General features: G+C 42.3%; 1 protein-coding gene across 3 annotated transcripts in view; it reads left to right on the plus strand.

Moving 5' to 3' along the window:
* The window catches only part of LOC140912580 (mucin-5B-like), a 65434-nt gene extending 49026 nt beyond the window's left edge, over positions 1-16408 (plus strand). For 2 of the 3 annotated variants that reach the window (XM_073347195.1, XM_073347197.1), the window contains 17 exons: positions 414-591; positions 1293-1543; positions 2777-2960; positions 3591-3795; positions 4841-5019; positions 6091-6160; positions 6353-6465; positions 6954-6985; positions 8233-8410; positions 10035-10139; positions 10637-10677; positions 11554-11676; positions 13193-13288; positions 14250-14378; positions 14564-14603; positions 15313-15436; positions 16027-16408. In XM_073347195.1, coding sequence (XP_073203296.1) covers positions 414-591; positions 1293-1543; positions 2777-2960; positions 3591-3795; positions 4841-5019; positions 6091-6160; positions 6353-6465; positions 6954-6985; positions 8233-8410; positions 10035-10139; positions 10637-10677; positions 11554-11676; positions 13193-13288; positions 14250-14378; positions 14564-14603; positions 15313-15436; positions 16027-16201 — 2223 coding nt within the window. In that variant the 3' untranslated portion in view covers positions 16202-16408. Of the gene's footprint in view, positions 1-413; positions 592-1292; positions 1544-2776; positions 2961-3590; positions 3796-4840; positions 5020-6090; positions 6161-6352; positions 6466-6898; positions 6986-8232; positions 8411-10034; positions 10140-10636; positions 10678-11553; positions 11677-13192; positions 13289-14249; positions 14379-14563; positions 14604-15312; positions 15437-16026 lie in introns of those variants that run through there. The other variant, XM_073347196.1, reaches the window with a different exon arrangement.
* Positions 16409-23955: the final 7547 nt, after the last annotated feature.

The following is a 23955-nucleotide window of genomic DNA, read 5'->3' on the forward strand; positions in this document are numbered from 1 at the left end:
CTAAGCAATGGATAGCACACAACAATATGATCCATGAAGGTTCTCTGTCTTGCGCCTAGCAACAGAACATCCGGGCAATGCGAAGGTGGATCATATTTGTGCCTTCCCTGCAAGAAGTGTAAAGTAAGTTAGGAAACTACTCTTTCAAACTGGTCTTTAAAGATCAGAAGTGGTCATGATCGCAATACTTGGTCTTATACAAAATATTGTATTGCATAGAAATAGGTATGAAGTCTTCATTGATTATTATGTTTCAAGAGCCCCAGAGTTAAATAATGAATGAAATAGCATGAAATTCTTCATGCTAGGTGTTTAATTGAGTGGCCTGTTCCCTACATGTACTAAAGCTCTGAAAATTACACTAATTTCTCATGCATATCCCTCCCTTCCTCTTTCTTTTAAAATGTCAACAGTTTAATGAATCATGGGACTTCGGAAACTGTCAAATTGCCACTTGCTTGGGAGGTGGAAACGATATTAAACTGTCCAAAGTGAATTGCCCTCCTCAGCTATTAAACCTCTGTGTCAATGGTTTCCCACTCACAAAACACTATGATGAAACTGGCTGCTGTGAAGTGTTTGAGTGTCAGTGTAAGTAATATTGCAGTTAGATTCTGACTTTCATAAGGTTTTTAAATTGAGTCTCAAGTGACGTATATCCATGTGTTCAAATTGTGCTCTGCATTATACTCGGTTCAATGGGATTGCTTCATACTTAAATGTGCATATCACTGTGGCAGAAGCAAACTACTCTGAGTACTTAAACCAGTCATTTTTATTGTGTAGCTTTCTATAATTAATATTAGGAAGGAATTGTAAGGGAGTAAATACAATAAGTAGGGGAGATGGGAAGCCGAAGGGAGCAGGGATATGGCACAGTAGGGGTGTTAGAATGGAAAGTAGAATGGATGGAAAAGGACCATATGTGAGTGAGTATGGAAAGAAGAGGCTAAGGAAAGAAAGCATTTGTATCAGATCAGGGATATGTAGGACACTGAAACGTGTTATATCTTATTATACAACTTTTCTTGTGGCCCTCTCTTAGGGGACACTTCATCTTTGTTATGGCATGGGGAATCTGGTAGAACTACCAAAACCAGACCACTAAAATGAGTATATCAGTGGAGATGAAATGTCACAAAGAAAAAGGTCATACTATCAGACTGGCCAAAGAAACATTGTGTGACAAGATGCAACTCTATCAGATATCACAGAGTTCAAATGTCACTGACAAAACATACATTTGGAAAGCCCAAAGTAAACCAAACTTTAAGCCTGTCTCTACTTTCTAGGTGTTTGCAGTGGGTGGGGAAATGAACATTACGTGACTTTCGATGGAACATATTATAATTTCCAGGGGAATTGCACCTATCTCCTGGTGAAGCCAATCCAGCCTGACTCTCAGAGCTTCTGGATTCACATGGACAACTACTACTGTGGTACAACTGATGGAGCAATTTGCTCGAAGTCCCTTGTCATTTTTTATAAGAATTCCATGGTGATTCTGACACAAGCAGTAGACCATAGGAACGAAGCTAACTTGGTAATGTATTTTTCAATATCTGGGTATTATTATTATGCTACTACCTAGTGAGCCCAATCAGGATCAAGGATATAGCTAATCAAAATTGAGGGAATTCACAAACAGTTCTGTGAAATATTTGCTCTCCTTTTTAGTCTGGGGAAATGTCAGTGAAATTTTTCAGATTATAAAATTTCGACTGTAGAGAAGGGCTATGAAATGGGAGGTGTATGTGTGGGAAATTCACTGAAATGTAATCCCCTTTTATTATTTGATCCTCTCCGGCTGCTCAGTGCCTCCTGTCAAACTTGTTTGGTGCTCTCTGTCCAGTTCCCAGTGATAAGCACCTACATCACAAAAACAATCACCACAATTGGTACTAACTAGCATTGTGGGATCTTATTCTCCTATGGTGAAATACAAATAAGTCCCATTAAAGATTTGGAGGGGTTACCCAGTTTCTTACAGCAGGGACATTTTGGTAGCAGATTGGGAGTTTCAACAGAAAAGCCAATTGAAAAGGTCTGGAAGCTACATTATTCTTTTACACCTAGAGGTGGTCCCTCTAGGTTAGGGCTAAGGCATGTTAGCAGAGCAACACAGGGAAGTTTGCACTGCAGGCCCTTACCTGCTCTGTGGTTTGTTGGAGGGTGTCAGACTGAAGGGCTCGCTATCCAGCCTATTTCAAGAGCCTGATATTACTCCATATATTAGTGAATATTTGTGTCTGGTGTATATATTTGTTCCTCAATAACAAATAATGCCATTTTGGCTTTGCTCTTATGAAGTCTGATCCAAAGACCCTGATGTCAGTGGGATTCTTTCCAGTGGGACTTCAGCTTTGGATCAGGCCCATGATTTGTCTCTTGCCTGAAAGCAATAGCCCCTTGATGATATAAGCCATATACTGTAAATCATTTGTGGGTTTTTTGATATTATCTATACAATTTCTGATTGTAAGGAAATGACCATAAATGAAACAGTGAGTGATCCAGAAAAACAGTCTGATGACAATTGATCACACTTGTTGCAAATCACCACTATGTCTTTTTTTTTCTGCTAATATTTTCCCTGAAGTCAGTAACACAAATATTAATGCTTGAAAGGCAACAAACGACCAGCAGTCTAGTCCTGAAGGGATTGCAGAATTCTCTGAGAGCAGAATTTACCCCAGGCCTTCCAGAAATATAAAATTTATACACTAAGCAACATAATAAGGATGTTCATGGTGGGATTTTTGACTTGCCCCTTTAGGTTCTGTTTAACAATAAGAAGGTTGTGCCAAATGTTTCCAAGAATGGTATCAGGATAACCAGTTCTGGCCTCTACGTTGTGGTTGAAATACCTGAACAAAAACTGTATGTCTCCTATGGACGACTTACGTTTTACATAAAACTCCCTTTCAGCACCTTTTATAACAATACCATGGGGCAATGCGGTAAGTGTTACATTCAGTTTTAATTAACAGATATACTAACTGTTCCTCCCTTATTTGTATCAGAGTTCTGTTACCTCAGGATACGATTATTTAGCACTACAGTTTAACGTGTTTCTTGCTGTTCATTTGGGTCAGGGTGGGAAGAGAGTATCAAGTCACCTGCTTTTACCTTTTCCCATTTGGTGGTGGCTGGAGGGGTTTGTGTGTGTGTGTGTGTGTGTGTGTGTGTGTGTGAGAGAGAGAGAGAGAGAAAGAGTGTGTGTGTTCCTTCACTCTTTACCCCATCTCCTGAACATATCTGCTCAAGAATGTTCATGAAGTCCATTTTAGGAGAACTTGGGGAGCCCTGTGTTCGGCAGAACTGTCTCAATCACTTAAGCCACCTGGAAGAATTCATTAGCTGTCACTTTAATTGCACTTGTCACAGGTAAATGCCAAGCTAGCTATATTAGCCTTTTCCTCCTCCAGACACTTTCTTCCTGTGAACTCAAGCAAGGCTCTGTGCCTGACATCCTTCCAACAGAAGTTAAAACTTCCCCTGTTCCTTTTGTGTGGATACCCCTTTCCTCTCTTATAGAAGCACTCTGTGTTCTGTAGCCATTACACATCTTGCCTTTATATTACTGTCAGGTACATGCACCAACCAAAAGTCTGATGATGCTATGAAGAGGAATGGTGAGATTGCAGACTCCTTCAAGGAGATGGCTTTAGACTGGAGAGTGCCAGATCCTACCAACAGACATTGTGAATTAAATACCCTGGCGCCAGCTCAGACAGAGACCTCATTATCCAAAGTGGGAGTTTGTGCACCCAGTGCTCTTTGTAAACTCATCTGGTAAGACACACTCCCGGGTGTGTTACGTACATAATCAGTTCTACAAGAAGGCAGCTCTGTACTTCACAAGGTGACTGGGTGAATTTTCTTTAAAATATAAAGTAAACTAAAGAATGGTAAATTTAGCCAGGCATCGAGGGCACAGATTTTAAACAGTGGCTAGTGGGTTAGGACTCTGATTTTCAGAGACTGGATACTTGAGTGTTGATTTCTGAGGAGGGGATTTAAGATGTCTAAAGTTTGGCATCCGATATAACTAGTCATCTTTGGAAAACTTAGGCCAACGTTTTTGGGTATCTTGATTAGTTGCCTGTGAACTGTGAATTTAAATAGGCACTGTCAAGTATGTTCAAATAGTTTTTTAAAATAATTTTGTTACTAAAATAAGATTACCAAAATGAAACAGCACACCCATGGAAAAATATTTGTACTTAGAATTACAGCACTATGTCTGCAAAGAAGCCTTAATGTCATGTTTCAGTCTATTAGCAGATAGCTCGCTGGGGGTATCTCTATGCTGCAGCTGGGAGTGAGCCACCTCACCCAGACAGAGAGACTCACACTAGCTTTGCTTGAGCTACTGTGCTTAAAATAGACTTGTGGACGCTGCGGCTGCCGTGGTGACTTGGGCTAGCCACCCGAGCTCAGACCAAGGGGGTCAGGTGGGCTTGAGAGCCTGAGCTCCCACCCGAGCTGCAGTATCCACACTGCGATTTTTAGCATGTGACCTCAAGCAGAGTTTGCACAAGTTGGTCTACCTGGCAGCGAGCCTCCCAGCAACAGTGTAGACATACCCTGGGAATACAAGATGCTATAAATAATGTTCAGACAGAAGTTATCATTAATTGAGATGAAAGTCTGATTTGTTTCCATTGAAAGTTATGCTGGATATTTGGTATAGAGGGAACATTTCCCATCAGATTTAAAGTTTGGTCTTCAGCTTGACAGTTTTTCTTGGTGGATGCTTTTTTCTGAGTAAAATTCTTGTTATGAAATTGCCAACACTCACTGTGAAAAACAAGTCCCATGTTTTTTCTTTAATAAGGAATTTGACAGGCTGTCACAGTGCCATTCCCCCTCGTCCTTACTATGAGGCTTGTGTTGTGGATGGCTGCTCAGCTCAACGCCAGAAGGCTGAATGCCAAAGCCTTGAGACCTATGCGGCCTTGTGTGGATTCCATGGGATCTGTGTTGACTGGAGAAGCAAAACTAATGGACAATGTGGTGAGTTGGGGAAGACTTTGCTGGAGTGGAAGCTATTTTATTCTATTCCTCTTTCTGTTTAAATGTGTATACTCCTGTTTGGGAAGATACTCAGGGCTTGTGTCTTCTTGCACGTGCACTGGAGCAAATCAGGACTAGCGCCATTGAAATCAGTGGAGTTATGCCAGTGCGGAACTAATGTAAATGAGGGGAGAATAGTGTCTTCTGAATGGTTCAGCACCAGGGTAGGTTTAAAAATGTTTGTCCCCGCTGAAAATTTAAACTTTTTGTCAAAAACCTGAAAACTGCCAAAACCAGAAATATTTTCTTTGATTTACAGATATTTGGCTTTCTGACCAAAAAAAATCAAATATATTTGAGGAAAGCGGATGCTTTCTGTGATTTTTTTCCCCTTGGGTTAAAAAAAAATTGCTGTCAAAGTTTCCACAGAAAAATTTTGACCAGCCCTATTCAGCACACACCCCAGGTAGGTCTGCATTCTCACACACTCTCTAATCAGTTAGAGGAGCAGCTCCGGAGGCCTAGACAATCCATTGCATTAAGAAAGCCGGCAGGCCAGATTATGTTTTGTTACACTAACATAAATAAAAAGCAACCCCACTGACTTAAGTGGAGTTACCCTGAACTTATGCCAGTGTAACAGAGAAGAATTTGGCTTAATAATTCAGCCCCATCATTCGTAACATTCTAGTTAAGGCACTGTCGTAATGCTTTTATTCAAGGGCTTATCATGGGCGGGAAAATAGATCAGAACTTAGCTATATTTCAGTGTTTAATAAATGGTTTTTAGCTTGTTAAAATATTAACTACAATTTAATCACTAGATGGCAATATTGCTTAATACATTTGGTTTCCCTCTGCTTGTTTTGCCTCTTGTTGTCAGAACCATTTATTCTAGATTACTAGAATAATTCGCCTACGCGATTGCAAACCCAACAGAACCCCTCAGTGGAAACAGCCTCCTTTGTGTTTTCATCTGGGTGGGATATTTTACCTAATAAATTATCATTTGAATCCACGAGCGTTAGACAGAGCTGGCGATCTAATCTCCATATTGTAAATGTTCCACAGAAGCCAGATGTTCTCAGGATCAGATCTACAAGCCATGCGGGGGAGTAGAAAGAAGCACGTGTTCCAGCAGGTGGGTCATTTACTAAGTACCAAGGGCAAAGGCTTATATTTTCAAAAAAGCTGAAGGGAGTCAGAATTCCAATGGGATTTGGGTGCCTAACTCCCCTAGGCCAAATTTCTACTCAAAATTCTGTGTGACATCAGCCCTAAAAAGTAGATGAAAATAGCTCAGTGCCACTCTTCTTTCCCTCTGTACATGCAGGAAAACCACCATCCCCTTGCAAGATAAGGATCCAGCACTTGTGGAAGGGTGCTACTGCCCTGAAGGAAAGATCCTGCTGAATAATCTTGATGGCCTTTGTGTTTCTGTCTGTGGTAAGAAAATGTGAAAGGTGGGAAAAGATGAAACACCAGTTTAAAACTACCACTTTAGGGATCCATAATGCAATTCGCCAGCCTGGTCTTTTGCACCCAGGGGCTGTGTGTACTGTAGAAACAGTATGCTTAGCTCTGGGAAAAAGTAAAGAAAGTGTCTAATGTAGCCTTTAGGTGGCCTTTTCTGGCCAGCTCAGAAATTATTCTGGTGAATTCTGAAGGGGGAATGTGCCCCCCTCTTTTTATGCAGAAGGATGCGCCTTTGAGTCAGGAAGTAATAAATAGAAAATCTTCAAGATCTTTTGGATGGATGACCTGTGCTTTTCAGCCATGGCTCATTCTTTTCAGGTCCCCTTTTCAAAGCCTCCCAGATCCTGGTTTTGATGTATGTCTCTCTCTCTCTCTCTCTCTCTGCTTCTGCCACTTTCTCCAGCTCTATTATATTCTTGAACTGACCTTCATAATTGTACAATTGTTCTATTTTGTAGGCTGTATTGGACCTGATGGATTAGTGAAACAGGTAAGGAATAGGATCTAAGAAGAAGTGCTCTTTGAATAACTGTTTACACAAATAGCCAGATGCCTTTACCTGTTGTAAATATGAATGCAAGAATTGTTCATTCTTTTAATGCTGAACTCAATACCAATGTACAGTAGAGATAGTGGGGGAAAACAATGGGCCTTCTGACTTTTGGCTATGCTTTATCACTCCAATCCTCATCTGAGATACTGACGCAAAATTGGCAGCCTATGAAAATCACTGTTTTTTGGTAGACCATTCAGGTTTCTCTCCCATCACACACACCTGCAGAGAAAGGGAAGAGGCTACAGCATGGTTTATCAGAGGGTGGGCAAACTTTTTGGCCTGAGGGCCACACTGGGGTTGCGAAACGGTATGGAGGGCCGGGTAGGAAAGGCTGTGCCTCCCCAAATAGCCTGGCCCCTGCCCCCTATCCGTCCCCTCCCACTTCCTGCCCCCTGACTGCCCCCCTCAGAATCCCCCACCCATCCAACCCCCTCTGCTCCTTGTCCCCTGACCACCCCCTCTCGGGACCCCCCCGCCCCAACCACGCCCCGCACCACACTCCCCATCTAAGCCCCCCTGCTCCTTGTCACCTGATTGCCCCGACCCCTATCCACACCCCACCCCCTGACAGGCCCCCTGGCACCCGTGACCCATCCACCCCCGCCCCCACTTCTTGTCCCCTGACCTCCCCCTCCTGGGACCCTCATCCCTAACTGCTCCCCTAGGACTCCACCCCCTATCCAACCCCCCTTCTCCCTGTCTCCTGACCGCCCCCCTCCCTGAACTTCCGCCCCATCCGACTGCCCCCTGTCCCCTGACTGCCCCCCGGGACCTCCTGCCCCCTTACCATGCCACTCAGAGCAGCAGGACAGGCTTGTTGGAAAGCCTGGGAGGTGGGCGGGTACAAGCCACACTGCCCGCACGGCGGTGTAACTACAAGGGAGGGGGGACAGTGGGGGAGGGGCCGGAGGTGAGACTCCCCAGCCAGGAGCTCAGGGGCTGGGCAGGACAGTCCTGCGTGCCAGATGTGGCCCGGGGGCCATAGTTTGCCCACCTCTGGTTTATCATGCAGATCTTTTCAGTTCCCTTTGGAATTAAGAGTCTCCAGGGTTCCATATAAACAGCCCAACACCATACCTTAGGATAAGAAACTTTGGCTTGTTGCAGACCCTCGTTTCTCATTAATTTATTACTTCTAGGTTCCGTTCATTTGTTGAACTGTCAATTTTTTATTTGCACAGCCTGGAGAGATATGGGAACATGATTGTCAGTACTGCACTTGCAATGAGGCAACCTTGAATATCTCTTGTTCACCCCACTCTTGTGTTAAGTCTCTGCCAGTCAACTGCACTAAAGAAGGATTTGTTCCTAAAATGCGACCACATTCAGAAGATCCCTGCTGTCCAGAGACAGTGTGTGGTAAGAGATCGGTGACATTGACTTGTTTACAGAAAGGATGGTCATTCTTGGAATGATAGTTCTTTGATGGGTTGGACCCCCTTCCGGGGTGCCACCTGATGTGCTGGGGTCCCACTGATCCCGCCTGTCCCACCAGCCTGGGTCTCCCCATGCTCCAGCCCCCTTCAGCACACACACACAGGTAGGGACATGCCCAGCTGTAGAATCACACAGAGTCTTCAATCAGCTCTGTGTGGGAGGGCTCAGCCGGGGAATTGCTCAGCACTTTGGTGCACATCCCCTCTGGAGTGTAAACCCAAAATTATAGTGTCTTGCGCTGTATAGACATGTATACAGCATAAGCTCATGAAATTCACCTCCTCCCTGAAAGTGGAGGAAGATATGCACAGCTTTTTGCCCTCCCCTCCCCCCAAGCTATGAATTGCACAAACTGGATTTTGTAATAAACAAAGAACAAGTTTATTAACTACAAAAGGTAAATTTTAAGTGACTATAAGAGATAGCAAACAGAACAAAGCAGATTACTGAGCAAATAAACCAAAATGCACAAACTAAGCTTAATACACTAAGGAATACTGGCTACAAATAATAATTTCTCACCCTAAGTGTTGTTTCAAGCAGGTTGCAGAGTTTTTTGAAGGTAAACTGCACTGCTTGCTCCTTAAATCTCCAGGGATTCCTTTTACAAGACGATCTGTTACTCCTGGACTCAGCCCACTGCCCTCATCTTAGTTCCTTTGTTTCTTCAGGTGTTTTCAGCAGTCTTCCTTCTTGGGTGGGGCTTAAATAGGATTTACATATGGCGGGAACCTTTTCTTTCCCAATCTGACCCCCACCCCCGCTTTTAATGGAAAAACACTGAAAGCCCAAGACAGGGGGCTTGTACCAGGTGACATGATCACATGATCCTGCAGTGTCAAAGCAACAACCCAGAAAGCTTCTGAGGAGGTGGGAGATTAGTATCTTCAAAGTCTTATTGTTCTTCCTAATGGCCCATCCAGGCTGATTGCCTACTGTCTGGTGGGCATTCCCCAAGTACACACACAGTTGTAATTATTACATAGTCAATATTCCTAACTTCAGATACAGAAATGATACATGCACACAAATAGGATAATTACATTCAGTAAATTACTACCTTTCCAGTGATACATCACATGACCCATCTTGCATAAAACATATCTTAGTTATGCCAAAATCACATCGTAACTATATTTCTATGAAGAATATGGGGGTATAACATCACAAGCTCCAAAGAGGCCAATGAAACTGGAGCTCTGGGGTTGTCAGCTTGCAAAGCTCCCAGTAACTCTGTCCCCTCTCAGGCTTCTGCGGGTGGCTGCGTATCCACCAAGGTCTAGGCGTGCTTGACCTCTGTGATCTCAGGCTCTAGCAGCTCCCAGAAGGGAGCTTGCAATGTGCATCCTCCCTCTTCAGCGGTCAGCCCTGACGGAGCTGGGCTGCTCCCTTTTATATTGAAACTCCAGTTGGAGCATGCTCAGCAGTGGTGAGGGGGCATGGCTTCCTCTGCCCACAAGGGGTTAACCCCTTCTTGTCCAGTGCGGGGCTGATACACCCCATCACAGGGGCTTTGACTCAATTTGTCTACATCTTCTATTTACAGAATGTGATGTAAAGTCCTGTTCTCTCATCAGAAGACAATGTGATTTAGGCTTCCAGCCAGTGGTAGCTATTTCTGAGGGTGGCTGCTGTCCTATTTTTTCCTGTAGTAAGTATAGTTTCCTTACTATATGCTGGCTTTCATTATTTCAAAGGGGACTTCATCTAGGACTTTAGTCCCAAAATGTACCCCATCTGCTAGTTTTTAGTCACAGAACTGTATTGCACAACTACACTATCATGAGTGTGACCCAACCCCCCATTTGGTCTTTGGTCCATGCTGATGATGCTGTCACAAACAATAAAGTAAAGAAGCGAATCTCTGCTAATTTCAAGTGCAATTAGAAACACGGGGGGAAAACAGTGTTTGCCAGATGGCAAATACTGGTAGGTGAAATTTACCGCTCATGCACTAAACATGGGCAAGGGGGTGGAAATTAGCAACACATCCCAGCCATTCTGCACTTCCTATGTTGAGTATTAGGGCTACTAGATTTGTACAGTTGTTTTCTACAACTTGTTTAACAGACAGTTAAGAAATGTGAAACTAATACATGCTGACGACATCATTCTTAGAGCATCCTTTTTGTTCCATTTTTCTTATAGTACCAAAAAGTGTATGTGTTTCTGAAGGAGTTGAATATAAGGTAGGACTTGCCACTTCTTTCAGTGGGCTGGCATGTCGTGACTTCGAGATACTATTAACCCATAATTATCCAAATTCACCTAAAGGTTTCATTCAATTAACATAAAGCCCCAGACTAAAATGACCTATCATTTCTTATTGTGGCCTAGTGAATAATGGACTGAGCTTCAGAAGGCCTGGGTTCTAGTCCTGGCTCTCTTACTGGCCTGCTGGGTGACCTTGGGCAAGTCCCTTCACCATTCTGTGCTTCACTTTCCTTTGTTCCAGTGTTTGTACAGCATATAGCACAACAGGTCCACAACTGGGGTTCCAAGGTGCTACAGTAAGACATATAATAAATAATAATAATAATGGGAATAATGATATGGATCTCCTTTGTAAAGTACTTTGAGAGCTACTGATGGAAAAGTGCTATATAAGAGTTAGGTGTTATGTGTTACTAGAGAAATTACCTAATAGTGATCGCTAGGGCAACAGTTTCTATCATACAGAGATATTCCCCTGTATTTCAGGACTAAGATGTCAGAAATGTAGCCAAAGGCAATAACTGAATACAAAATGTTCAAGTATCAAAGGAAGTTTTAGGAGTAGCTAATTGGTCAAACTGTAGAAGGAAATGGAATAGGGAAGTTCTCAGGTGTTGAAGTAATAGCTACATTTAGTATATTTGATTCTGTTGGAATGTTATTCTAGTAGAGTATTAATTTTGTGATATTGATGGTATGTTAATTCAAGATTGGAAGGTGTTGTGTCAAAAGCTTGTGCCAAAAATTAAAGCCAAAAATAGTAGTTTATTAGTATTTTACAGAGAAATGCACATGTGTTTTAGAGGCTAATGAACTCTCCCTCTCCCCTCTCCTTTCCTCCTTATTTTAAGCCAGGGACAGTGGTGCCTAAAAACTCTTGTGAAGATTGCTTGTGCACTGAAAAGCGGGACCCTGCTACACAAACCAACCAAATTCAGTGCACTCCAGTAAAATGCTCAACTGGCTGCCAGCAGGTAAGTAACTTCTACGCTGTAGTTCTCTCTGCTAAACTAAAACTAGTTCAGGTGTGTTCAGGTGAAGAGCAATGGTTGGTTGGGGATGTGCCATCTCAGCAACCAAAAAGATGAAACATAAAATAACCTGCTTAAAGAGAGGCAGATGCAGCAAGCTGCTAGTTACAAAATGACTTCTTCAGAGCTGTCTCTGTTTGTCTCTGACAAATTTAAGGGGCCTGCCCCAGAAAGGCATGATGGGAAAAATGTTTTCTATAAAATGGCAACTCCACCCACAAGCTGGTTAATGGGGAAGATTAAGTCACTGAAAGATGGTGTTTGCATGGTTGCCTTGGTGATGTCCATCACCACTATATGGTAAAAATGTTAGAAAAACTATTCTGATTTGGTTCAAATGAAAAGGTCCCTATGAAACTAAATGTTCTAAAATTAAATGGATTAGTTGTTTGTAGGCAATATACATACTGTATGTTAAGACTTTTAAAAGTCCTTGAGCCAGATCTACTAGTGAGTTCTGGTAGGAGAGTTTGTTTTAGTGGTACAAAAGGGTTTTCAACTCCACTTAATAGCACAGAGGATGTATTTAAAAGATGCCAAATTTGCTCAAAAAGTGGATGGTGCTAGCTGTTGACAAAGGGCTAATTCCATGACTGTTGAGTTTGCTGATTCCATGGATTTCTGAGGCAGCTCTTGTTGGTGGAGTTCTTATGGTGCACTGCTAAATCTTAAACCTCTCTGGTAGAACCACCGGGGAGCGCAATGGTGTGAACGCCGGCTACCATCCACAGGGATGATTTGCTCCTTCAGTGGACAAGGTTCTCCTGGCACTGAGAGGTGTAGCTTGTATCTCTCTGCAATAGTTTTGCTGAATCTAGCTCTCTGTATTTAAAATCTTGAATATATAACTTGAATGCAAGTAGAGAAAAGCTTGATCTTCTGCCCCGCCCCTGCTCACATAAGGCCAGGCATACTGCACCATTCTAGCTCCTCACTAGATGATGGACATGGAGCCACACACATGCCTCATTCTAGGACTGAAGTCCACACAGGAGGAATAGATGAAAGTAGTTGTAAATACACCTTACCTTCAGTCTTCTCAGCACATCTGAAATAGCGACCATACCTGTGGAAAAATGTACCAGACAAAGGGCTGTCTTTGGATCTTGCAAGTAACACATGGTGAGTTAGTTATTTTGGCCTGATTTGAATATCAGCTCAGATAAGGATAGGAAATGGCAGATTACCCAGGATGATGCCACTGACAAAAGGGTTGCTATTTAGGAAAGTATTAAAAGCTAATATGACAACTGTGTGGGTCTAAGCATCAGGTTTGAAATACCTAGATTCCATCAAACAATGGGGTTCAAAAGTCCTTCTAAAAACCCAGAAGTATAATCAAGGGCTGTTGGGTTTCCCCCCATTGCATGAAGAAGGGGAATGTGCCTTTTGTCTGAATGCTCTTCACAGGTAAGCCACAAGTAATGTGGCTAAATGATGGTGCATTTGTGCCCCGCAGGGTTTCCGCTACATCAGAGAAGAAGGCAGGTGTTGCGGCCAGTGTGTGCAGGTGGCCTGTGTGGCGAAGCTTCCATCTGGCATTGTGACCGTCGAGGTGTGTGTGTGTTCCCCTGCTCAACAAGGAATTGCAGTATGACACGGGGTCGTCGTTTTAGAAATACAGCTTCCCGTCAACTTCAGTGGAGAGTTCTGCTTAAAAACTGAGTCCCACTATGTGTTGCAGCATTAGGAAGTTAGTGCCTTTATCAAATAAAGTATGTCTGAAGTGAATCTACCTAGGTATTTATATGCCCCCCATCACTGTATCTGAGCACCTCAATCATTATTGAGTTATCCATCAGTATTCTGTGAGGTGAGGAAGTGTTGATCCCCATTTCACAGATGGGCAGCGCGGACAGAGACTGACAGACCTGACCAAGGCCACATGAAGTTTCCGGAGTCTTAGACTAGTGTCTTTCTCTCTGCTGCATTGCAAAGTGTATCTGTTTAGAACAGGCGAAAACCTTGACCAGTCTGTGATCTAGTGGCTTATATGTTAGCTCCCGCATCCAGCATCTCCTTTATCTGATTTTTTGTATTCCCTGGTCACTGATATTGTATACTACTTTCACCAACTCCAAAAAGTTAATTTTGTCCAAAGGTAGCTATATTTTGTTATTAATCTTTTGACCTCTGTTATAAAGGCCGACTTCCTATTTTATTGTCTTTTGCTCTTTTCCCCCCCTCTACCTCCTGAAAAAAGAAAATAGGAGAAAATCTAGAGGAAAAAAAGGATTTTCCTCCATGCTTATCTTCTCCCATAAATAGTAACACCACACACATCAGTGCATAACTGTGGGCCTTGGTATGTCTCTTAATATCCCTACTGTTGTGAGCCTTTGATTATTTCAACCCAGGTAACAGTTACAGATGGGATTGTCAAAGCAGCCTAAGGAAGTGAATGCAGGATGAGATTTTGGGAGTTGCTAATACCTTTCAAGCCAGAAGAAGAATCCCGTCCCTATGCTAGATTATGTGTTGTCTCAGAATAACTTTATTTTTTCTACTTTATTCAGGTTGGGAAGACCTATAAAGTTCTGGAAGATAACTGTGCTCTGTATAATTGCACTCAGTCATCAGGCCAGTTTGTCTTGACTAGCACAATAATATCCTGCCCAGAGTTTGATCCATCAAACTGTGTCCCAGTGAGTATTTTATAGCTGAAATGAGATAAGTGAATGATACGAGCAGCTTTGTGATAGTGGACCAGTGGACTGATTGGGCACTGTGTCTCATTATTAGAAATCTCTTATTGCTGCTGTTCAGTCTGTAATGTGCATATCTAAGATTAGAGTCTGAGCAATTCTGGTTCTGTTTGCTTTCAATATAGGGAACTGTTGCGACAACTTCAGATGGATGTTGTAAGACATGTGAGTATGGCCAATCCAGTGATTCATTAATCAAACATTGTCAGGCTCTCCATTTATTATGGCTCTGATCCTGCAAGGTAATGAATGCCCTCAACTCCCAGCGAAGTCAGTGGGATGTGAGGGCAGTTATCACTTCTCGGGAGGTGCTCAGTACTTCATTTTATAAGGCTCAAAACCAGCCTACCTCTTCCAGAGGTGCCACTGGAAAAATCTTCATGCTCTCCCTTACTTGGTTTTATAAAGAAGCGAATTATTTATAGATTAGACTAAATTCCTGATGAAAGAATGATGTAACCTGGAAGAGAATGTGTTTTGGATGCTGGCAGCTAGGAACTGCATAGAAAGCATGGTTCTGTTACTGTAAACAGTGTTGGCTGCTGTAAAGCCATAAAAGTGACAATTAGCTAACAAATGTTGTTACAGAAATGTAGGCTGTAGAAAAAATATACAATTGCATCTGCTTTAGGCCCTGATCCAGCAAAGCAGTTAAGCATGTGCTTTTAAGCCCATGTTTAAGACCATCCTTAATCAGCAAAATACTTATGCAAATGTGTAAGTGCTTTGCTTACCTTGGGCCTTTAAACTCTCCTTGGCTATTTGAACTCTAACTGTTCTTAATGAGACAGAGACAGAGCTTGGTTGCTTAGCAGATATCTCTCAGTGCTTTAACTCAAATCTGAGTAAGGCTAATAGGATCCTTCCCTCTTAGGTATCCCATTGTCACATGTCTGCAAACTGAAGCTGAAAAAAGAATACATCACTCACAAGAACTGTAAATCAGCAGCTCCTGTCCTAGTGCCTTCGTGTGAAGGGTCCTGCAGTACATACTCTGTGTAAGTAAGAAACTGCTTCTCCATGCTTATGTGATGTCTTGTCCTCACCTGTTCTTGCCCCTGCAGGATCACAGCTACTATCTCCATTAACCCTTTTCCTTGATCCTCTTAAAAGGAAGCTGGATGAGCAGAGCACCAGCCTTTTAGCCATGATGCTTTACTGTTTTGTCACTAGGATTGCCGTATCTAGGCTAGATAAATAGGTCATGTTTAACAGGTTGACTAACACATTTTTACTTACACATTTTTTTTTTATTTTTTTTACTTGCAGTTTGGGCTCTGCATTAGGCTCATTCTTCATTTCTGTGGGGTCATTTTGGGCCTAGTCCATGGCTCATTTAAGTCTATGGAAAACCTCCCCCTTACTTCAGGTGGGAGTTTTTCCATCAGCTTCAGAGGTCTTTGGATCAGGCCCACCAATGTCCTGAGAATAGGCTGTTACTGATATTGTCGTCCCCCCGCCCGCTGCTTACAAGCAGAAGAAACCCTAAAGCTTTCCTTCCCCACTCACAGTTCCAGGGGAAGCTAAGGTTAATGAAGAGCAGGAAGGCAATAGCTAATGGATTGATCTATTAATTTTGTTCTGCCAGGTATGCCTTTGGCGACAGTGAAATGAAACACAAATGCACTTGCTGCCATGAAACAAAGAGCCACATGATGAAGGTGGAACTGATTTGCTCTAAGAGGAAGAAAATTGAATACAAGTATGTTCAGGTAGATGAGTGTGACTGCGTGGAGACAAAATGCCAAGAGAAAAAACCATAAAGACAAAGTGCTGGAGAAACACTGATTTTTAACGCTTCACCTGTGAATAGTGTAGAACATAGCTGTGAGTGTCTACTGACCTTTCAATGAGATTCTGTCCCTCCTCTGCTGTTCCTTCCAGTAATCTGTGCAATTGTGGAAATTCACTAAAGGATGCTGCTCTAAATATTTGTAGAATAAACTACGTTTCAAAGCTGTTATATTCTGCTGTGGCATTTATACTCTCAACTGATATGTATGCTAGTGTCTTTCATTCCAAAGTACTTTATAAGCTATTTATATGCAATTCCAGGGAAACGTGGTGCTGTGCAAACACAAGACTTAGTCTCTGCCGGAAAGAACTATACGTATGCAACCTACACTTGATTCCCCTCGGCAGTAAAACACAGCAACTTTTTCACAGCACTCATTCAATTGAAAAAGCAGCGATCAATACCATAACCAGCTGAAACTGTAAGGAGGAATTCAGAGTGACAGGTTGTGTCTAGCACTGTGCCTGGAACTCCTACTCTTATGAATAAGCATAAGGGGATGTCTTATTGCTATGAGTGGTCAGGATCTCTGCTGTACATCTCAGCCAAATCCCTGCAGCACCAAGAATCCCCTAGCATTCTCCGGTGGTAATGCATTCATGCTAAGCTGCAGAGAAGAATGACACCTATCAAATCACCAACATGGCTTCAGGTAGCACCCAGGTTTTCAGGAGATCTCCTGTGTCTGGGCTGCTTTGGTTTAGATGGCCCTAGTGGATTCTGTGGTATCATAAAGCCAGCATAATAGCACCAGCATTAGTCTCGTCCCTGCATCCAGTATAGGTGACATTGCTGGGGAGAAAGGAGGTGTGGCTGAAGTTTCTCTGCACCCTGACAATCACGGACTGACTCTTCCAGCCGTTAGCGGCTGGTGTGATTTAGAGCAGTCAAACAACTTCCCTATCATATATACACAGACCAGCCTAGTACAGAGCCAAGCCAGGGGTACACAAAATGACTTAAACCCATCTTTACACTAGCCACCTGTGCTGTGCACAACTTGGCTGAGGATCTTGGTCAAAAAGACATGAAGCGAGGTGTCATTTTCTATTGCATCCTGAGCATTACAATAATGGCTTTCCCAATGCAGTTCTAAAATCACACCTTTTGTATACATGCAGATAAGTGTTTATTTGTACACCCTTCTGTTCTTGTCTGGCTTGTTGGTTATTATATAGACTAATATCTAAATGGAACTCAGGTGACACTGGCAGACTGGCTTCATTGGTACCCTATGAGAGACTGACATCCGAACAATATTGTTCATTACATCTTATCATGCAGTGACTATTAGCTACATTATAAACAATCAACTACTATTCTAGCATCTCCCATGGGACAGGTTTCAGAGTAACAGCCGTGTTAGTCTGTATTCGCAAAAAGAAAAGGAGTACTTGTGGCACCTTAGAGACTAACCAATAGACTACAGACTACCACCCTAGACTAACCAGACTACAGCTCACGAAAGCTCATGCTCAAATAAATTGGTTAGTCTCTAAGGTGCCACAAGTACTCCTTTCCCATGGGACAGAGGAATTAAGACAATGTGATGTTGACCACGATCAAAAGCTGACCACTAGATGTCACCACTGTTACATATGTAAAGTATACAAGTAAGTCAGATCAGTACACTTTTTAGGTGCATCCTGGAGTTTGCTGCTATGCTAGTTTCCACACGAGATGTAGAAGTTGTGCATTACTAATCCCATCTATGGCCCAATCCTGCAATTTGATGCATGTAGGCTGACAGCAGTGTCCAGAGGAAGCCCCATCACGTCACAGGATCAGGGTCTATCAAGAGAAGAGTGGAAATGTCAAGTCACTTACCCTCTAGTTTCTCTACATAATCAATAGTTTGAAAACCACAATCTGCCTGTCTCTTCTCAGTAAAGATTCCAAAGCATTAAATAATATGATATAATCTCATTTATCCACTGTAAAAATGTATAATGTTTTAAAAATTGTGCTTCATAACCTTAACTAGGACCATAGATAATAGATAAAAATAATTTATTGTAGAAACAAATAGGTTAAGATTGCGGAAAATCTGTTACATAGTGACTACATTTGTTTTGCCTTTCAACAAATAGATTCATAGATTACAAGGCCAGAAAGGAGCATTGTGATCATCTAGTCTGGCCCCCTGTGTAACACATGGCATAGAACTTCCCCAAAAGACCTTCTAGAAAAACATCGACTCCTGATTTAAAAATTGCCAGTGACGGAGAATCCACCATGACTCACTGTTACTATTAAAAATTTACTCATAATTTCCAGTCTGAATTTGTCTTGTTTCAACTTCCATATGTTGGCTCATGTTATATCTTTCCCTGCTAGACTGAAGATCCCATTATCAAATACTTATGCCCGATGTAGCTTCTTATAGACTGCAATCAAGTCACTCTTTAGCCTTCTCTTTGTTAAAATAAATAGATTGAGCTCCTTTTGTCTATCATGATAAAGCACGTTTTCTCATCATTTAATCATTCTCTTGGCTCTTCTCTGAACCCTCTCCAATTTATCAACATCCTTCTTGAATTGTGGACACCAGAACTGGACACGGTATTCCAGCAGTGGTCATAGTTGTAGTTAAGATTAAGAGTTATTTAGGATTCTCCTTCAGGAATAATATGCATTTTAAAATAGATAAATATGATTATAGCATTACTTCACTCCTTGGAATGCTTATTCAAAAGGTATGTGCCTATGTTTTTAAAGTGACTAATGATGTAGATATGAAGAAACTTAACTTTTAATTTCCTTTATTTTAAAGCAGTGAGAGTGTGGACTATTAAGTAGCCTTAACTGTAATTTAATGCTGTTTTTGTAAATGTTTTAACTGGTCTCAGGGCAGTACCACATGGACAGACATACTAAACTGATATTTATTGGCACCCTGGTTGTCAGTCTACCCAGGCAGGCCCAGGATTTGAATGGGCACATCACATGAATGACCTTCTCCCTCTACTCTGCCCAGAATGGCTCACCCTGGAGCGAGGCATGTCAGCGGGACAGTGTAGGGAAGCTTACACAACCACTTCAATAGTCTGCACGTTGTTCTTACTCTGTCACCTCTGTGGTTGCAAGAGATGCTGAATGTCCCTAATAATCACGCAGAGAAGGACATTCAGCCCATGGCAGTTTTGAAATGTAAGAAGAAGGAAAATTACATTCTAATTCAAAACTACGAATGTATTCATTCTCCTCTTAGCCTGGCTGCTACCTGCAGGCAGCCTGTATCACTACAACTGAGACATATTTTTTTTTTAAAAGAACTTTTAGAATCCTAGAAGATCAGGGTTGGAAGAGACCTCAGGAGGGCATCTAGTCCAACCCCCTGCTCAAAGCAGGACCAATCCCCAACTAAATCATCCCAGCCAAGGCTTTGTCAAGCTGGGCCTTAAAAACCGCTAAGGATGGAGATTCCACCAACTCCTGAGGTAACCCGTTCCAGTGCGTCACCCCCCTCCTAGTGAAACAGTGTTTCCTATTATCCAACCTAGACCTCCCCCAGTGCAACTTGAGACCATTGCTTCTTGTTCTGTCATCTGCCACCACTGAGAACAGCCTAGCTCCATCCTCTTTGGAACCACTCTTCAGGTAGCTGAAGGCTGCTATCAAATTCCCCCTCACTCTTCTTTTCTGCAGACTAAATAATACCAGTTTCCTCAGCCTCTCCTCGTAAGTCATGTGCCCCAGCCCCCTAATCATTTTCGTTGCCCTCTGCTGGACTCTCTCCAGTTTGTCCACATCCCTTCTGTAGTGGGGGGACCAAAACTGGACGCAATACTCCAGGTGTGGCCTCACCACTGCCGAATAGAGGGGAATAAGCACTTCCATCAATCTGCTGGCAATGCTCCTACTAATACAGCCCAATATGTCATTGGCCTTCTTGGCCATAAGGGCACACTGCTGACCCATATCCAGCTTCTCGTTAAATTAAAAAGTTTTAATTTAACTTTTGTGGTTGGATACAATTTCAGAAAGTGAAAGCCCCTATTTTTAAAATATACCACTTAAGCACTTTTCTGCAGCAACGTATTTTCTTTAAAATTATTTCAGTTTAGTGAACGTATCGCTTACAGAAGGGGGCCAGTGCTAAGACCAATGTCCTCCATTTAGCTACAGTACTGGCAGAAGCATTTCTGATCCTCCTTTTTTTATTGTATCTAATTATACTCTCTGTTTCCCTCAGCCCTGGCTCTAGCAAACGGCCGGGTGAGTTCTCTCAGGCCAGCAAAGCTCCCCCGCGCTGCTCCACCAATGCTACTGTATGCCTGTTCGTTATGAACTCCTCAAGGGTGGGGGGAAGAAGGTAGCTCAGTCTCTGGGCCTACTCGACCCTTGGCCTCCTCGTTTAGATTGACCACATGGGAGCCAATAAGTATTAATGGGATATGGCTGATTGGGAGGACTTCATTACTGCAACCTTCCCTACAAGGTTCTACCAATATCCCATTCATCCTACTGTGGAGGACCCATTTCTGGTATGGATGAGTTATTCAGTCCTGGGCCTCCCTGCTTAACGCTGCAAATAAGGGCCGGGATGATGTGGCTGTCCACGTGGAACTAGCCAGTAACTAAGTAAGCTGACCACTTGTCACGTGGCTGAGTGACACAAACAAAGAATAATCAAATGCAATGAACAGTAGAAGGAATTAAAACATGTGGGGTTAGATAGAGCAGCAGCTCTCAACCTTTCCAGACTACTACACCCCTTTCAGGAGTCTGATTTGTCTTGCCTACCCTCAAGTTTCACCTCACTTAAAAATACTACTTGCTTAGACATAAAAATACAAAAGTGTCACAGCACACTATTACTGAAAAATTGCTGACTGTCTTATTTTTACCATATAATTATAAAATAAGTCAATCGGAAAATAAATATTGTATTTACATTTCAGTGTACTGTATATAGAGCAGTATAAACCAGACATGCCAAATCCATGAAAAAACACAGAAATCGGGCTTGATTTTGGCTTAATTGGCTTGTGAGTTGCTTGTTGGCTAGTTTTTGGCTTGTTGGGCTTGTAGCTTGTTGCAGCTTGTTGCGTCTTTTTTTTGATTGGCTCCCGGCAAGCAGGAGGGACAAGCAGGGGCAAGGGTGCACAGCAGGCCCACCACAGTCCCAAACTGCACGCTGGGGAGAGCTAGTCACATAGATTGTTGGGGTTCTTACGTATTGGCTTGTTTTGGCCTTGTTTTGGGACTAGCTTGATTTTTGGCTTATTGTAAAAGTTGGGGTGCTTATTTAAAGTTGGCAACTGTGGTATAAACAAGTCATTGTATGAAATTTAACTTTGTACTGACTTCACAAGTGCTTTTTATGTAGCCTCTTATAAAACTAAGGCAAATATCTAGATGAGTGGATGTACCCCCCTGGAAGACCTGCATATCCCCAGGGGTATGTGTATCTCTGGTTGAGAACCACTGAGACAGAGGATGTCATTCTCTGAAGGAGTTGAACTGTCCCTTGTCATAAGCACTAAATTCACTAATTTCTTTTCTTTTTTTCTTTTTTTAAGAAATCATGTTACTGAAGCAAGCTGAAGAAACTCTCTACATTGTCTAGTTGCCAGATCCTTAGCTGGTCTAAATTGGTGTAAGCTCATTAAGAGCAATAACAGTTGTAAGTGTGGCAGGTTATGCAGGATGGCCCACGTTTTGACTGAATCATGCTGCCTGTCATGTTACACTGCAAAGGCATTGCAAACACACCCCAAAGAGAGTCTCTTCCAAGTGTCTGAGGGAAAAGCATGCTGAGCTGTTAGCCAGGAGACCTTGAGCTCCAATCTCATCTCTACTGTAGATATTTCTATGTGCCTCGCAGCTCTTATTACTGATCACGGCCTCTTATCCCAACCCTAAAAGGCATCTAGCATTAGCTTCCTATTGCATAAATAATTTAATGAGCATTTGCATAAAGTCAGTTCAGAGTTAGGACTAAAATAGTTTCTAATGTGGCAGACCCAAGTCTTATCCACTCAGGCTTTCATGGCCTGATAGAAACCAGGATTCCTGATCTTTGGTATTTTACGGCACTCTAGCAAAGAGTCGTATAACCCGTGAGGATCACATGTACCAAGTTTCCTCCAATGGCTGATCCAAGGAGAGATTTGTTGGTATTCCTTAAACTCAAGTGATCGCTGTCTCTACTGAGGATATGAAAGGCCGGGGTTTAAATCCTCCGCTTGACCCATGTGGGGGTTCTTATGGTTGCATGTGATAGAATTTGTTCTTCCAGCTTTCTTTTTCAAAAGTGGTTTATTTAATTAAACATCCTTTAAAACTAGTTTAAAACATTATATTCTGTAAAATGTGCAGGGCATGCAACAAAATACACGTGTTCCAAATTAAATTATTCATCACACATTTGATTGCTGGTTTCATACACTGGCAGGTATAAAGATGGAGAAGTAGAATCAATGGGAATTTACACCAGCTGAGGAACTGACCCATGTTCTCTCATTTCATTATATTCATTCATCAAAGTTTAAAATTTTTTTAAAAAAACCTCAGCTGTAGCAACATGGGCTGAATGCGCCTGGTAGTCAGGTTAAGAACGACATTTGGTACATCATTGATTTAAAACATTAGTCTGAAATGCAAGAAGAAAAAATATAATATACTGAATACCCTTCTTTGTTTAATAATAAGTTTGACCCTGGGAAAGGGTATGTGATAATTCTCTGTTAACGAGGCTTCTCTACAAATTTCACATTGTCAAGGATTGTGTTCCTGCTGGTATTGGTCAAATAACACACACTTTGCAACAAAAATCTAAAAGAGACATTTCTTTTACCCATCTCCCTTTGGTGAGAAATCCCGCATTAAATTGTGTTTTTGCCATGAGCAGGGCAAATAGGTTTTGTTGGCAGTCAGAGACACATGCATATGAACTCTGTAAATCAATCATTCCCACTAGGAGAGCTTAACAAGGGCATTAGTGAAAAACTCTCACCACCCCTACATTGTGCTGGGGGAAAAACAACCACTAATCTCACAAGGCATGCTCTTACAACTGGTTTCATTCTGTCTTTTACACACAATGAGACATTTTTATAACGACATTTTTACTTAAAGGTATATTTTCTCATTTATCTTCAGCATGCAAGGTGGTTTTCAGCTGGGTAAAATGATTTTAGCTTAGAGATGGCTAACTCCAGTCTGCCAGTGCTGTCCTTCTGAATGTCGGGTGCACCTGCAAACCGCCGAGGTAGGCATGATATTTTGTTTCATCAATCCAGCTCCAATCTGCCATGTTGAACAACAGCCGTACAATGCAACGTCTCATAAACGATGATGTCTCTTCGCCCAACACTGAAGTGGACTTGTTGAGCTTTAGATGGCATATTAGTTGCACTGGAGCAAAACACTTTGTAGAAGGGCAGTGAAAATGTAGCTGGCTCCATGCTACCTTTCTGCTCCCTCAACTCAGGAGCAGGCAATGCGACAAATGTCTCCCTGCCTTTTGAATTGATCTGGTAGTACAAAAGGACATTAGCATAGACTCTGGATCTGAAGAAGAAAGGTTAAGACAACTGGTCGTATTTTGTCAGAAGCAAAGAAGACCCAGGGAAGAGGTTATGATTGCTACTTACAAAAGCATAAGGGGCAACAGCAGGGAGAAAGGCCTAGATTCACAATGGTAATTAGGCATTGCAATACTCAGCATCCCAACGCCTAATTTTCAAGTGCCTAGAAAATCATAGGAACACTCTG

The sequence above is a fragment of the Lepidochelys kempii genome, chromosome 6 (assembly GCF_965140265.1).
Source record: "Lepidochelys kempii isolate rLepKem1 chromosome 6, rLepKem1.hap2, whole genome shotgun sequence".
Taxonomy (NCBI): Eukaryota; Metazoa; Chordata; order Testudines; family Cheloniidae; genus Lepidochelys; species Lepidochelys kempii.